The sequence below is a fragment of the Strigops habroptila genome, chromosome 13 (assembly GCF_004027225.2).
Source record: "Strigops habroptila isolate Jane chromosome 13, bStrHab1.2.pri, whole genome shotgun sequence".
Lineage (NCBI taxonomy): Eukaryota > Metazoa > Chordata > Aves > Psittaciformes > Psittacidae > Strigops > Strigops habroptila.
Window position 1 is genome coordinate 15,233,604 of NC_044289.2, and position 14,422 is coordinate 15,248,025.

Here is a 14,422-nt window from a genome sequence, read left to right on the forward strand (position 1 = left end):
CTCAGGCTGTGCATGTGAAGGGGGTTTGCTTGTGGCAGCACCCAATGCGGGGAGCGCTGGCCACCATGGCAGGGTGCGGGCACGCGTGTGACACTGGGTGCGCACCGGTGACCACGTGGTGCCTGTACCCTGTGGCTTCCTGTGGTCACCGTGCTCCAGCCTTGGCCCCCAGCCTGCTCCCCTCGGAGGTGGGCACCGAGCAGATGTGCATGGAGCAGGGGATGTGCATGGAGAAGGTATCCACAAAGCAGATGTGCATGGAACAGATGTGCATGGAGCAGATGTGCATGGAGGAGGAGATGTGCATGGTGCAGATGTGCATGGTGCAGATGTGCACAGAGCAGGTGTGGACAAAGCAGACATGCATGGAAGCAGCTGTGGATGGAGCAGGGGATGTGCATGGACTGGCTGGGGCTGGAACAGGAGATATGCACGAATTGGGGAGGAGGAGGTCTGGCTGGTGCCAGCACCATGAGCCACATTCCCAAACATCAGCACAAACTGGCATGGGGCTGCGGAGGGCACCATGTCCCTGGACCCCATGGGACAAGCACTGTTGCTCTTGCTCTGAACACAACAGGACTGGATGGCAGTGGCTGTTTGCTGGCTTTAATGAGGATGGGCTCGGTGTGGTGACAAGCTAACACAGGTAATGGACCTGCTGAGCCAGGGTAGTGCTGGTTGTGAGCTGTGCTGGTGGGAACAGGCATGTGTGAAGCCCTCCTGCTGTGATCAGCACCCAATAGCTTGAACATGGTGCTGAGCTGCATGGCCTGGTCCTGTGTTTGAGGCAGCTGCTGGGTCCTCGGAGAGCTGCTGCTGAGCCCCAGCACGGCAGATCCAGCCTGAGCCTCACCCAGCACCGTTGCCGAGGTGGGAATGAATTAGGGAAGCTTTGCCAGCTCCAAGCGTGGCGTGCAAGCCTGGACGGGGTGTGCCACGCAAACAGATCCACTTCTCCTTTACTGAGCCCTGCAGAAATATCCCGGCTTCCTCCCCCAGGATGGGCTCTTTGCAGGCTGCGGTGCCACACATCACTTGGCAGTGACCCTGATGCTGGCATACTCAGAGCTGGCTGTGCCGGGGCTCCTGCTGTGCCGCGGGGCTGCGGGCAGGGGCTGGAGATCGGCGTAGTGGATGTTGTTGTCCTCCTTGCTGCTTTGCTGCGGAAGGGCACACACATGGGGAATGCTGTCCCAAGGGAAAGCTTCCACAAGTAACCCTAAGGGCAGATTCAAGCCGGGACGGCAGCGCCCCGGCTGTATGGATGGTATCGCGCCGTGGTGGTGGCTGCTGCTTGCCCATCGCCCACCCTGGCCCCAGAGCCTCACGGAATCCCTGCAAGCCAGAGCATCACCGTGGGATGCTCTTCCCCACAGTCACAGCTCGCTCTTACCTCTTTGGGCAGATGTGAGGCCTCGGGGTCCAGGGTTTGGCTGTGGGGGGGAAGGATGGCTGTTAGTGCTAAAGGAGCCAGGTCCCTCCACACCCAGCCTTCCTCAATTCCCTTCCCCAGTTTTAGCTGGGCTCTGCGGCCTGTGGCCACACAATGCCCACACTGAAGGCAGAGAGGGACAAGGTGCTGTCTGCGTGCCTGGGCTGGGCTCAGGCGCTGTGGTGAGGGGCTGCAGGGAGCTCCCACCCCATGAAACACAGGGAGAAGCAATGCAGCGATGTGCCTGTGAGTAAAGGAGCTTTTCTGGGGAAAATCACTGCTCCAGAGGGAGAGGAAACCAGGATAAGGGAGGTGGATAAGGCAGTTCTCGGGGTGCAGAATGGTGGGTACAAACCTGGAGGTGCCGGGGGTGCCTGCACAGCACCGCAGAGGGATGGGCAAGAAGCTGCCCCCGGCCACCGGCCCGGCCGGGTCCCGGCTCTCTGCCTCCCCTCTGCACTTCCTCCTGTACATGCAAAGGGCGATGATGAAGCCGAGGAGGAGGAAGCACAGCACTGCAGATAGAGCCACCATGCTGGGAGCCAGGGCTGCCTCTGCGGAGGTACAACGGGAGAGGCTGGTGGGCGCGGGGCAGTGGGCAGGGGAGAGGCTGTGGGACGGGGTCCTGGGGAGCAGCATCCCACTGGGAGCCCCACTCACCATGCAGGGACACCTCGGTGCCATTCCCACTCTGAAACACCTTCGTGCTCCCCAGCAACTTCTCGAACTTCACGCAGTAATAGGTGCCGGCATCCTCGGGGCGAACATCCCTGATGTGGATGGTGAAGTCCGTGTTGGACTCAGTCACTGCCCTCGTCACGCGGGGGAACGTGCCCGTCTGGTCATAAATGGTCTCGTTCTCACTGCCCCAGCCCTTCAGCCACTTCACAGGACCAACGGGACCATCTCCAGATGCGGTGCAGGTCAGGGTGAGCGTCTCCCCCGCTGCCACCGACACCTTCACCTGGGGCTGATGCAGCTCAAAGCTCTGACCCGCCTGGGCACCCGCACCTGGGCACAGGACAGGAGGGTTTGGGGTTCCTCTCGGCCCAGAGCAGCCCCAGCTTGCCCCGAGTTCGCAGCAGCTCGGCTGAGAACTGTCCCTGGGTTTGGCAGAGAGAAGCCGCAGGCACCGGGAGTGGCAGAAACCACATTCAAAATGAACAAGAATGGGCAAATATGCATCCCCTGTCGTGCTCTTAACAGAGGTGCTGTGGTTGCTTGAGTCCAGAGAAGTGCAGAGGGAGCCAAGGGGAATTCCTGGCAGGAAAAGCTCCGGAGTGCTGTTAAAACATTAACGCCCCAGCTGTGTGACACGGACCAGGACCGCTTGGGCTCTGCGGGGAAATGGGTTCACAGCCCGGGGCTGTGCGCTGCCGGCCCAGAGCCGGCTCTGAGCAGGGATATGCAGCCCTGGAGGCGAGCACAGCCCCCAGACTCGTCCTGTCCCCAAAACTCCTGCCCCCAAACGCCTCCTGCCCCCAAACCCTCCTGTCAAAGCCCCCCACTACGTCCGGCACCGCCTCAGCGGGGCTCGGCGCTGCCCGTCCCGCCCGCTTTGCCCCCGCGCAGCCCAAAAGGCGGTCGGAGGAGGAACCCCGCTCCCCGCAGACCCCCGGGCAGCAGGAACGGGGCAGCTGAGGGGGAACCGCCGCCCCGCTCCGGACTCACCCGAGAGCCGCGGCGGGACGAGGCCGAGCTGCCCGGGCGGGAGCGGAGCCGCGGCGGCGGGGCCGGCCATGGGCACCGACTGCGGGAGGAGGAGGAGAAGGAGAAGCGGCACAGGAAACGGAGGCGAGCGGCCGCGGGCTGCGCCAGCCCCGGGTGGGCGGGGACCCCCGACGGGCTTCACCCCCAACCGGACATCCCCGAGGGGCTGCGCCGGGCAACGGGCATCGGGGACCCGTCGGAGACGCCCGCCCGGGCTCCGGTCCTGCGGGAGAGCTCTGGGTGTCCCCCGACGTCCTGGGGAGCCCCATGGAGCGGGGCCCCTGTCGCTGCTTGCCCCGTGCCGTGGCCGTGGCCCACGTCGGTGGGGACATCGCGGGCGAGGACCAGCCTCGTGACACGAGGTGGTGTCAACCCCGCGGTGAACCGGCGGCGACCTGTGCAAGGGCTGCCTGGGGGAACTCGGCCAGCGGCGAGCCCCTTCCTTCCCCTTTGCCGGGAGGGAGCCCAGCGCCCTGCCGAGCCGAGCTGAGCCGTGCCGAGCCGTGCCGAGCCGTGCCGAGCCGTGCGGAGCCCTGCCGAGCCGAGCTGAGCCGAGCTGAGCCGAGCCGAGCCGTCGGGAGTGGAACATGGGAAGCACCACGGCTCCACAGGCGCGGGCGCTGCCTCTCGCCTGCCTGACGCTGCTCCTGCTCTGCGGATCGCCGGGTGAGTGGGGCTCCCGCAGCCCCAGCGCCTTTCCCACGCCACACTGCGGGGCAATCCTTCCCCGGGCTCTTCTCCTGCTGCCTCCCTTCCAGCTTGCTTTTATCCCCAGCCAAAGAGTTGATTTACTTCAACACATCCGCAGGGCCTCGGGCCCTCCCTGTCCCCAGCGGTGCCAGGGGGCGAGGGATGGGGACATCTCCCTGTTCCCTGCTCTGGGCTCAGGGCCGAGGTCTGGTGATGCCTCGTGCTCTGCCTCTGCTCCAGGGCCTCTTGTCAGCCCCAAACCCTCCTGTCCTGTGCCCAGGTGTGGGTGCCCGGGCAGGTCAGGACTTCAAGCTGCAGCAGCCCCAGGACAAAGTGTCAGTGGCAGCAGGGGAGACGCTCACCCTGAACTGCACCACGTCTGGAGACGGTCCCATTGGTCCTGTGAAGTGGCTGAAGGGCTGTGGCAGTGAGAATGAGACCATTTATGACTGCACGGGCACATTCCCCCGCGTGACGAGGGCAGTGACTGAGTCCGACACAGACTTCACCATCCACATCAGGGATGTTCGCCCCAAGGATGCCGGCACCTATTACTGCGTGAAGTTCGGCAAGTCGCTGCGTGGTATTTCAGTGTTTCAGCGTGGGAACGGCACCGAGGTGTCCGTGTACGGTGAGTGGGGCTCCCAGAGCAGAAGGAGCTCGTTGCGGGTCCTTTGGGTCACCCCTGGGCATATCCATGTGCCCATGGGAGCCCCGGGGCCGGGCAGGGCTGGCAGAGCCCGGTCTGACGGCCCCGTTGCTTCTCCCGCAGCCAAACCCAGCATCCCGGAGGTGTTCAGGCCAGAGACCAGAGCGGGGCCGGGGCAGTCGGTGCCTTTCACCTGCACAGCCGGAGGGTTCTTCCCCAGAGAAATCACTGTGAAATGGCTCAAGGACGGGGCGCAGATCTCGGCTCAGCAGCCGCAGGTCACCCCTGGGCAGACGAAATCCTCCTACAACGTGTCCAGCACCGTGTCGGTGACGCTGCAGGAGGGCGACGTCCGCTCGCAGCTCGTGTGCGAGGTGCATCACCCCACGCTGCCGGCCCCGCTGCGGGGCAGCTTCCAGCTCAGCCGAGCCCTGCGAGGTGAGGGCTGGGGGGGCCGCGCTGGGGCGTGCGGCTCCCGCGGGGCCGGGGGTGCCGGGGGGCACGGGGCACGCTGCGGGCAGCAGGGCCGGGGACGCCGCGCACCAGGCGCTGCCTCTCTCCCCAGTTCCCCCCAGCGTGCAGGTGGTGGCCGACCCGCCGAGCCCCGTCGAGGTGAACAAGACGGTGAACTTCACGTGCCACGTGAAGGGCTTTTACCCGGGAGACGTGGCCGTCGCCTGGCTGGAGAACGGGATGGAGATGAGCGTGGGGAGCACGCCCCCGCCATCGGAGACCCCCCGGGGCTTGTTTGAGCTGCGGAGCCTGGTGGAGGTGCAAGCGACGGAGGAGAAGAACGGGTCTGTGTTCACCTGCCGCGTGGTGCACGACGCCCAGGACCCCATCAGCGGGACGGGCACCCTGCGGATCGCTGCCCCGGCCAGGGACGGGCTGAGCGGCCGCACCCAGAGCGATAACAGTGCGTGAGGTCCCAGTGGGGACTGTGGGGTGCCTGTCCTCACAGCCCCATTGCTCACGTCCCTTGGCCCCCCGCAGATGCGAGCCTCCTGTCCAGCCCAGGCTTGTGGCTTGGCATCCTGCTGGAGAAGGGGCTGCTCGGTGGCCTCCTCTTCTTCCTCTTCAGGCACGGGAGGCCATGAAGAAGGACCCACCAAGGATGCTGCCGCATCCCGCTCCGTGTCAGCTCCTTGATCCTCGGGTCTCGGTGCCGGGAGCGGGTGCTGGGGCTGGCTGTTGCCAGCGTGTGCCTGGAAATAAAGGGGCTGGGCTGTACAGGCTGCCCTGGATTGCTCCGCGCTGCCGCTCCCCGCTGCCCGGCCCGGCCCGCCCCGTGCTGGGCGCTGCACACCCGGTGCTCGGCGCATCGCACCTCCGCGCCGCCAGCGGGCGCTGTGACGGGCAGAGCGGGTCCGGGGGTGCAGTTTCCGCCCGGGGCGGGTTTACCGGCGCACACGGCGGGGCCGGGCGGGGCTGGCGCGGGCACCGGCGGTATTTGGGTGCTGCACCGCGGCAAGATGGCGGACAGGGAGGAGGCGCTGAGGGAGTTCGTGGCCGTCACCGGTGTCGAGGAGGGGCGGGCGCGGTTCTTCCTCGAGTCCGCCGGGTGGGACCTGCAGGTAGCGCCGAGCTCCCCGGCCGCGGGCACAGCGGGGCGGCGGCGGCGGGGGGGGCAGCGCCGGGCCCGGGAGGCCGTCACGGTGGTGGTGGTGGTGGTGGTGGTGGTGGTGGCGGTGGTGGTGGTGGCGGCGGCGGCGGCGGCGGCGGCGGCGGCGGCGGCGGTTGGGGGGGGTCGCGCTGGGCCGGAGCCCCGGGCCCCGCTCCGAGCCCCGTGTCCGCTCCCGCGGTCCCGTCCCCGGGCTGCGACGGTCGGGCTCAGGCGGTGCCGGTTGGGGCCGAAGCCCGTCCTGGTTCTCCCGTTCCTTTGGACGTAGCGCGGGGTGCGGAGCCGGGGGTGGGTTTTCCCGGTTTGTGCTGGCAGCGGCGGTCCTGGCTCCCCCAAACACAGGGAGGAAGCAGCTCTTCTGACCTGTGCCCGTCTCAAGCGATCCGGCTGTGTTAAACCCTGAGTGTGCTCATGGGTGTCCTAAAAGCAGCTGTTTCAGAGCAGCACTTTTAGCCTGGCCCCTGCAGAAACACCCCAGGAGGAGGGAGGTTGCTCTGCCCTACCTGTAGTGTTCTGCCATAACAAAGCCAAGCATGAGAAGCTGGCAAAGGCTTGTCTTTGCGAGGCCCCCAAAGCGGGGAATGACATGAAACGTCTTTGGTGTGATGTGCCCTAAGAGGTCCAGCGTGGCAGAGGCTGCAGCTGTGTTGTTTGTGTGTGGATTTGCTGCTGTTGGGGAATGTCTGCTCCCATCGTGAGGAGCTCCTGTGTGTTCCTTTCCAGATCGCACTCGCCAGTTTCTATGAGGACGGGGGGGACGAGGACATCCTGACCCTCCCCCAGCCAACACCCAGCTCCATATCCAGAGGCTCTTCAGCCAGGTGAGGAGGGAGCTCCAGCGCTGAGCTGTTTGTGGTGGCTTGTAAACCTGACAGTGAAAACTGTGGGTCATCCTGCGGTGGTGACTGAGCTGTGTTGGTGATGGTTGGATCTACAGGGGCTTGGAGCAACCTGCTCTAGTGGAAGGTGTCCCTGCCCATGGCAGGGGTTGGAGCTGGATGAGCTTTAAGGTCCCTTCGACCCAAACCAGGCTGGGACTCACATAAAAGCTCAGCTGTATCTAAAGCACTGGTGTGTGTTTTCTTCAGGAGAAACAGCTCCATGGTTAGAGCTGCGTCACCTCCTGGCTCCTGGACATTGTGAAAACCTCAGTATTTATACGCTGCAAGCGCAGAGGTTATTGCACAACTGATCCAAAGATCAGCTACAACAGCTTGCCTCATTGCTCAGGAAAAACTTGCTTTGTCTCTTGAGGTCAAAGACAGTCGGTTGGTGACACTTTCCTTCGAGCAGGTTGTACCTGCACAGGAAAAGTACCTTCTAATGTTGTGTGACACCTGATCCAGTCGAGCACTTTACAAAAAGAAGTTGATTTTGCCTTACCAGGTCCCTGAGCAGCAGGGAAATGCTGCCTGGGTTTAAAGAGGGGGAATTACTGACTGTATTGTGAGGGAGAAGTGCTCTTGTTTCAGGCTTTGGTGAATAAAGCCCCTATTGCAGAGGAGCTGTGCTTCAGTTTGGATCACAGATAACAGCCTCAGCAGAAACATCCAGAGGGGAAGGACACAGGGGCTGGAAGAGAAACCTGTGCTTGTGCAGGTTGGAAGAGGTGGTAAAAGGCAGAATGTGAGCAAAGACTGAGGACTCCCCACTCTTCCTGTGGTGCAGCCCCCTCCAGTGCACCCACTGGTGGTGGTGGTGGCAGAGAGGGGCAGGAGCTCAGGTCACCACGTGGTTACACACAGGGCAGCACTGACCTGTCGTTTCACTGAGTAATGAATCTCACCCTAAAGCAGAACAGCACCAGCCCGGAGGTTTTGCTGGGGTGGTTTTGAGGTGTCACAAGGGTGATGTATTTCTCCAACTGCCTCTTGCAGTGACCACAGAGTAACGTCGTTTCGAGACCTTGTTCATGCACAGGAGGATGATGATGAAGAGGAGGAGGGACAGAGGTAAGGTCTCAGTGGGAGACTCAAAACTGGCGTGTTTATCCCTGCCCTCCTTTGATGACTTGCTGCTTGTGTACAGGGGTTTTGAGAAGCAGATTTAAGTCAATACGAAACTCCTGTAGTGAAAAATCTGAGGTTTGACAGGACAAGTTTGGTCTGTGCACAAGCACGTGCTCAGTGTGGCTGTGCAAGCACCAGATTTCATTGCTGAGTTCTGCTGGTGAGAGGGAGCCCAAGGCAGGATGTGGAAGCCCTAAGTTCAGAGTAGAAAAATGCAATGGAGTGTGAAGGTGGAAAGAAAAATATAGGTCCCCTTTCCAGTGGGAACACGGTGAACTAGTGGGGAAGCTGTTTACACTGTCAGCTCTAAGTAGCTGGATACCCTGAGGGTTAACAGGTAAGGGAAGCTGAATGGAGCTGTGATCTCTCTTAAGGTGGCTCAGCCTCAGCAGACTGCGTGGTCTCTGCAGACAGATGTGAGCTTGCTCTGTTTGTGTTGCAAGCCATCTGGAAGCTAATAAACCCAGTCTTCCAGAAGCGCTTAATTGCACTTCACTGCCTGTGCATTCACTGCTTCCAGTTCAGATCCATCCTGTGAGTGGGGATCTGTCAGCGTGGCGTGAATGTGTGTTTGCCTTCCCTCACAGTGCCCACTTCCTTCCATCTCATAGGTCAGAGCTGCTGGAAGTCTTCTTGAGCTTGGAGATAAAGCTGGTGCTGGCATTTGAAACTGAGCCTTGTCAGTCTGAGCTGCAGCTCTTGCTGGGTCTGAGAGAGTTATCGATTTATTGCTGTTGATCAAGGATAATGTTACAGCAACTGACATAAGAAGATGCTGCGAGGGCTGGAGCAGCTCTGCTCTGGAGCCAGGCTGAGAGAGCTGGGCTGGGGCAGCCTGGAGAAGAGAAGGCTCCTGAAGGGGAGACCTTAGAGCAGCTCCAGTGCCTAAAGGGGCTCCAGGAAACCTGGAGAGGGGCTTTGGACAAGGGCCTGTAGGGACAGGCCAAGGGGAATGGCTTTAACCTGCCAGAGGGGAGATTGAGATGAGCTCTGAGGCAGAAGCTCTTCCCTGTGAGGGTGCTGAGGCGCTGGCACAGGGTGCCCAGAGAAGCTGTGGCTGCCCCATCCCTGGCAGTGCTCAAGGCCAGGTTGGATCTTGATGAGCTTTAAGGTCCCTTCCAACCCAAACCATTCATTCTATGGCTCTGTAAAGAGGAAAGTCTCTAGTACAGGAGCTTGTAAGTGGCTACAGTAGGAGACACACTGGTAGTAGCTAATATTTGTAGATCCAAGCTGTTCCATTAAGCTGCAAAATCCAAACAAGTGAATCCTGATACAAAACTGAGTCCTGTCACACATGGAGAAGCAGGGTCCAGTCTCACCCAGGAGCACAAGGTGAGCACGTTTCCCCCCGTGCTGTCTGCCAGGTTTTATGCTGGTGGCTCGGAGAGGAGCGGGCAGCAGATCGTTGGTCCCCCGAGGAAGAAGAGCCCCAATGAGCTGGTGGAGGATCTGTTCAAGGGAGCGAAGGAACACGGCGCGGTGGCGGTCGACCGGACAGCCAAGAGCGGCGGCGAGACCAGCAAGCCTAAAGTGAGGAGGAGTTCTTCCTTCTGTTCCCTGTTTCGGTTACTGTGGAGTCCTGGAATTGTCTTTAAAGACCACCACAGTCTGGGCTCCTTTAGAGCAGCTCCAATTCGTGTGTCACAGGGGCAAGAAAAGGCACTTTCTGGTGCTCTATTTATTAACTTGCTCAAGCTGGTCACTGAGCAGGAGCTCCTGGTGCCACACAGCCCCCATTCAGTGTTGGGGAAAGAGAAGCAATGTGTCCTGGCTTTGTGTCTTGGTTTGTGTCATTCTATAACCTCTTTGCTGCCTCTTCTTGCAGCCTTTTGCAGGAGGAGGATATCGCCTCGGTGCTACTCCAGAGGAGGAGTCTGCCTATGTGGCAGGAGAGAGGAGACACAACTCTGCTCAGGATGTGAGTATCTCTGTTCAGTGTTGTAGATGTCACCTGAGGGATTTCTCTACTATAGCTACAGAGCTCGAGAGCCTGAGGGTTACAAAGCTTGGCAGAAATCCAGGAGGACAGAGGAATGGTAGATCCTGCTTCTGGTTAGAAAATAGTAGATGCTCATTAGAGCACTGGGCAATTAACTCCTTGCCCTTGAAGAGATGTGGAGCTAACAGCACCAGTGCAAGATTCTCTCGTGCTTGGCTTGTGACCGAATACCCACCTAGGCCATGGTGGGAGCTTGTTTTAGGCTCGTCTCCTGGCACACTCTTGGCTCTTCAACCATATTTACCAAAAAGGCACCTGCCGTGCCACCTCCTAGGAACTGCTGCATGACTGTTGTGTAGCCAGTGCTTTGGGGTTTTCCCTCAACCCCGAGGAACCTGGCTGGAATGTTTCCTGCGCCTTGAAATTCCTCTGCCAGTCTGGAACACTTCACTTTGCATCTGGTTATCGTTCTTACCAAGCTGCTTCAGGGAGGCTGATTGTTGTCTGGGGCTGCTGCAGGTCCATGTGGTGCTGAAGCTCTGGAAGAGTGGATTCAGTCTGGATAGTGGAGAACTGAGGAGCTACCAGGATCCATCCAATGCCCAGTTTCTTGATGATATCCGCAGAGGGTATGTAGGGAGAGGGGAGGGAAAGAAGAACTGTTTTCTGCAGCACAAGTGTTTGCAGAATCCAGGATGCTCAATCAATGGCACGTTTCACCTGAGCTGGATTCTTAATATGGGAACTGTGGGAGGGGAGACTTGAACACTTACTGTGGATAAATGGGAAGTTGCTTCAGTTTGGGTGGGGCCTGGCAAGTTTGAAGTGAACAAACAGACTTTAGTATTCGGGCTGGGAATTTCTGATGCATTGTGGCACTCCAGGTGAGGGCCAGGGAAAGGTGACCTGGGGTTTGTGGCTGGTAGTGGGAGCTGTGCTCTGCCCTGTTAATTAGACAAGGGCTCACTGCAGTTCCCAGACTCCCAGAGGTCTCTGGCTGGCACTCTTCCTCTGTGCTTTCCCAACTGGCTGCTTGAGGCAGGAGCCTCAGGACACTCTCTTTGCAGGGAGGTCCCGGCCGAGCTGCGCAGGTTGGCGCGGGGGGGACAAGTGAACCTGGACATGGAGGATCACCGCGACGAGGAGTATGTGAAACCGAAAAGTGTCTTCAAAGCTTTTACTGGAGAAGGGCAGAAGCTGGGCAGGTGAGAAGGGTTTGTGTGTGATGTCAGAGTCTCACTCCAGAGTTTCGCTGGGTTGATTCATTTCAGTGCCTGTGGTGTGGGAGGTGTTCCTCCAAGAGAGGAAATGAGGTTTGCTGGCGTGTCCTGTGAGGTGGCTCAGCCTTTCCGTGCCAGGAGGTGAATCCCTAGTTTGGAACCACTGTGGGATGTCACATAGAAGCAGTGCCTCCAAGTTACACTGCCCATGTTCCTGTGGGGGTGTGAAGACCTGTGATGTGGTGCTCCAGAGAGGTAGAGGGGAAGTTCTAGACAAGTTCCTGCTGAGTAGCTGACTCCTGCATCCTCACCTGCAGCTGTGTTGGTGTCGCCTGGTTAGGAACCCTGGCAGTGGGCCCGGTGGCTCGTTTGGGTTTTCCCGGCTCACCCTGTGTCTCCCTGTCCTCAGCACTGCACCGCAGGTGATGGGTGCCAGCTCGCCAGCCCAGCAGGCAGCCAATGAAGCCAAAGCCAGCTCTGCCATCGTGATCGATGAGGCGGAGCCTGTCACCAACATCCAGATCCGGCTCGCTGACGGCGGGCGCCTGGTCCAGAAGTTCAACCACAACCACAGGTACAGACACAACGGGAATCCCAGGGCACTGACTGGGGAGGCCGGGATGGCACTGCAGGCTGTGCACAGAGGGAGCAGGGGGTAAGCTCCTGGCCAGCCTGCTGAAGGGAGCTCTGGGGATCCTTCTGTATAGGTGAAGAGGAGTAAAATCATTGTGGGGCTTTAAGGCAGTTGTTAACTGTTGGAAGGACTGGATTTGCTTTCTAAATGATGATGGATTATAGCCAGGGATACTGCTCCTGGGAGCATCAGATGTCACCTGTAAGAAACCTGAATCTCTTCTAAGGGCTTTTGAAACTGTCAGATACTTGTGAACTTGGTTCAGTTATTCCCACTCCCAGTTCAACTTCTTCTCTGGCTGTGGTCATTACTGTTAGCAGAAAGCCAAGTGCAGGGTTCCGTGCTCTGCAAAGGTGAATTTAGGCTGCTGACATGGTTTTGGGACGCTCAGTAACAGGTTCATCCTCATGTGTTTGATCCCTTTGGACAGGATCCGTGACATCCGGCTCTTCATAGTAGATGCCCGGCCAGCGATGGCTGCCACCAGCTTCATCCTCATGACCACCTTCCCCAACAAAGAGCTGACTGACGAGAACCAGACCCTGAAGGAAGCCAACCTGCTCAACGCTGTCATCGTTCAGCGGTTGACATAAGGACCCCGCCGCGCCGCGCAGGCTCGCACCTACTCGTAGCTCTGGGTTCTTAGGTCTCGGTTGGACTTTTGTTTTTCTCTTTAGTTGCGTTTCCCATGGGGGGTGTTTTTGGTTGGTTTTTTTTTTTTTTGTGATGATGGTCAGTGGACTTGAAAATAAATAAATGCAATGAATCCATTTTGAAAGGAGCTGCAGCCTCTCGTGCCACAGGTTCTCCCGGGAGAGCTGAGCTGAGTTACCTTTGTGGATTGTGTTACTGCCTCTAGAGGGGAGGAAGGTGAGGGGAAAGGGAGCTCCCAAGGAGCAGTTTCTGTCCAGAGTTGCCAGCTGACTGCTCATCACAATCCTTGTGCTCTTCCCTCTCTTCCAGGGACTGCTGCCAAGTGCTCCCTTTATTTTCTCACATTAACTAGGATGGGTGATCTTATGATAATGGTTGTGGAGGGAAGTCCTTGGGAAACAGCCGTTGCTCAGTGTGGGGTGCCAGGTTTAACACTTCTTGGGCTTTTCCAGAGAGGAAGTCCTGACCTTCCTTCCCCCAGCAGGACTCAGGGGTGCTCCGTGCAGTGCCTGCTCCTCCTGCCCTTCCTCCTGCAGTCCAGGCGGCCGCTCGAATCTGCTGTACTGCATTGTCTGAGAACTGCTGCTGAGCTTTCCTTTCCAGGAAGGCACAAAGCTGAATCAGCACCAAGTGACTGAAAGTAAAAGGCAAACGGAGTCTGTCTGACTGGAAAGCAAGTTTTCTTGTGGGAGGTGAATTATTGAGATGATGGAAACAGCTCAGGTGGGAAAACTCAAGCCTGTAGGACCCTTTGATTTACTTCCTCTGCTGAGGGCTAATGTAGCTGCACACCTGGAATTCTCCACCTTTGCTCTGTTGTGCTGGTTGTGTTTTGGACTCGGGTCTCTGCATCTTTCTCTCCTTTGAACAGAATCCTCCAGGCGCTTTTGTTAACACCCTGAAGTAAGGGCCTGGTAGTAGAGTCACACATGCAAGTTGCCATCTATAGCCTTGTGCCAGGACGCTTTGCACCGACCCACAGCGTGCTCATTGTCCTGGTGCTGCCCTTGGGGCAGAACTGGAGAGCTGTGTGGAACCGTGGGCCTCCAGCCATCAGCGGAGTGGGAACTGATCCAGCACCATCCCACCTGGAGAGGCTGCCCCGCTGCCGTGCCCAGGGCTGGAGCACCCCATTGCCTCCCGCTGGAGCCCTGCACTGTGAGTCCACCCCCTCCGTGCTCCCAAGCTCCCAGGTCCTCTCCTGGCGCACAGGAGAAGCGGTAGGGCCGGGAGGGGCAGGCTGGGGCAGGGCAGCAGGTCGGGCAGGTTCAGCGTGAGGAACTCGCTTGGCCGCCTGTATTCATGCACAGGAGATTCCATGCACAGGAGATTCCAGAGCTCAGCAAAGGGCAGTTTTTCACCAGTTCCTGCACCGAGAGCTGACTTAACTTACACTGTTCATTGCTAACTGGATCCATAATGTGAGTAACAAGGAATTTGTAAATTATTGTGAAAATTGCCATTAAAAGCCCGCAAAAGAGGAAAGCAGCGTTTGACCCTTTCTAATGACGGCTGGTTCTGGTGGTTGGGATGGGGTGCATGCAGCGCCTGCTCTGCCTTCCCTTCAGCCCTCTGCAGCTCAAACTCTCAGCAGTGTTTTGAAGATGTTCTTCTGCAGCAGTTGGTACTTTATGACCACCTAGTAATGGGTGTGAACCCGGATTTCCCTCGGAGCTCACTACACCTGCCCTGTGGGAAGTCATTCATTGGAGTTGTTCATTGGAGGAGTTCATAGAATCCCAGCCTGGTTTGGGTTGAAGGGAGCTTAAAAAGCTCCTCCAGCTCCAACCCCTGCCACGGGCAGGGACACCTTCCACTAGAGCAGGTTGCTCCAAGCCCCTGTGTCCAACCTGGCCTT

The 14,422-nt window shown here is 59.0% G+C and overlaps 3 protein-coding genes across 5 annotated transcripts; 2 read left to right on the top strand and 1 right to left on the bottom strand.

Annotated features, from left to right (window-relative positions):
- Nucleotides 1-593: 593 nt before the first annotated feature.
- Nucleotides 594-3,734, bottom strand: LOC115615390. Its single transcript, XM_030503478.1, has 5 exons — nt 3,107-3,734; nt 2,096-2,446; nt 1,791-1,989; nt 1,397-1,436; nt 594-1,163 (listed from the first exon to the last, which is right to left on the bottom strand). The coding sequence occupies exons 1-5, from the start codon at nt 3,732-3,734 to the stop codon at nt 1,035-1,037; spliced, it is 1,347 nt and encodes a 448-aa protein (XP_030359338.1). The 3' UTR covers nt 594-1,034.
- LOC115615199 (tyrosine-protein phosphatase non-receptor type substrate 1-like) lies at nt 3,653-5,714 on the top strand. 2 transcript variants are annotated; one of them, XM_030503100.1, is made up of 5 exons: nt 3,653-3,811; nt 4,116-4,466; nt 4,608-4,922; nt 5,050-5,400; nt 5,478-5,714. In XM_030503100.1, the coding sequence occupies exons 1-5, from the start codon at nt 3,733-3,735 to the stop codon at nt 5,579-5,581; spliced, it is 1,200 nt and encodes a 399-aa protein (XP_030358960.1). In that variant the 5' UTR covers nt 3,653-3,732; the 3' UTR covers nt 5,582-5,714. The 2 variants fall into 2 exon arrangements, with proteins under 2 accessions (XP_030358960.1, XP_030358958.1); XM_030503098.1 differs by having other exon boundaries at nt 3,744-4,466.
- Nucleotides 5,715-5,914: 200 nt separating this feature from the next.
- On the top strand, nt 5,915-14,049 carry NSFL1C (NSFL1 cofactor). 2 transcript variants are annotated; one of them, XR_003993981.1, is made up of 10 exons: nt 5,915-6,058; nt 6,829-6,926; nt 7,983-8,057; nt 9,482-9,647; nt 9,943-10,035; nt 10,576-10,685; nt 11,124-11,261; nt 11,686-11,850; nt 12,341-13,722; nt 13,875-14,049. XR_003993981.1 is itself a non-coding variant. In XM_030503112.1 (9 exons), the coding sequence occupies exons 1-9, from the start codon at nt 5,957-5,959 to the stop codon at nt 12,501-12,503; spliced, it is 1,110 nt and encodes a 369-aa protein (XP_030358972.1). In that variant the 5' UTR covers nt 5,915-5,956; the 3' UTR covers nt 12,504-14,049. The 2 variants fall into 2 exon arrangements, 1 of the variants encoding a protein (XP_030358972.1); XM_030503112.1 differs by having other exon boundaries at nt 12,341-14,049.
- The last annotated feature ends 373 nt before the right edge of the window (nt 14,050-14,422 follow it).

What these genes read in the sequence shown, in the direction of transcription:
- LOC115615390 (XM_030503478.1), bottom strand. Translation starts at nt 3,734, where the DNA reads ATGTTCCACTCCCGACGGCTCGGCTCGGCTCAGCTCGGCTCAGCTCGG. An exon ending in CGTCCCGCCGCGGCTCTCGG is followed by an intron (nt 2,447 to 3,106) that starts GTGAGTCCGGAG and finishes TCCTGTGCCCAG; the next exon opens with GTGCGGGTGCCCAGGCGGGT. An exon ending in CCTCACATCTGCCCAAAGAG is followed by an intron (nt 1,164 to 1,396) that starts GTAAGAGCGAGC and finishes GCCCTTCCGCAG; the next exon opens with CAAAGCAGCAAGGAGGACAA.
- LOC115615199 (XM_030503098.1), top strand. Translation starts at nt 3,998, where the DNA reads ATGGGGACATCTCCCTGTTCCCTGCTCTGGGCTCAGGGCCGAGGTCTG. An exon ending in CACCGAGGTGTCCGTGTACG is followed by an intron (nt 4,467 to 4,607) that starts GTGAGTGGGGCT and finishes CTTCTCCCGCAG; the next exon opens with CCAAACCCAGCATCCCGGAG. An exon ending in CCGCACCCAGAGCGATAACA is followed by an intron (nt 5,401 to 5,477) that starts GTGCGTGAGGTC and finishes GGCCCCCCGCAG; the next exon opens with ATGCGAGCCTCCTGTCCAGC.
- NSFL1C (XM_030503112.1), top strand. Translation starts at nt 5,957, where the DNA reads ATGGCGGACAGGGAGGAGGCGCTGAGGGAGTTCGTGGCCGTCACCGGT. An exon ending in GCGAGACCAGCAAGCCTAAA is followed by an intron (nt 9,648 to 9,942) that starts GTGAGGAGGAGT and finishes CTCTTCTTGCAG; the next exon opens with CCTTTTGCAGGAGGAGGATA. An exon ending in CTTGATGATATCCGCAGAGG is followed by an intron (nt 10,686 to 11,123) that starts GTATGTAGGGAG and finishes CTCTCTTTGCAG; the next exon opens with GGAGGTCCCGGCCGAGCTGC.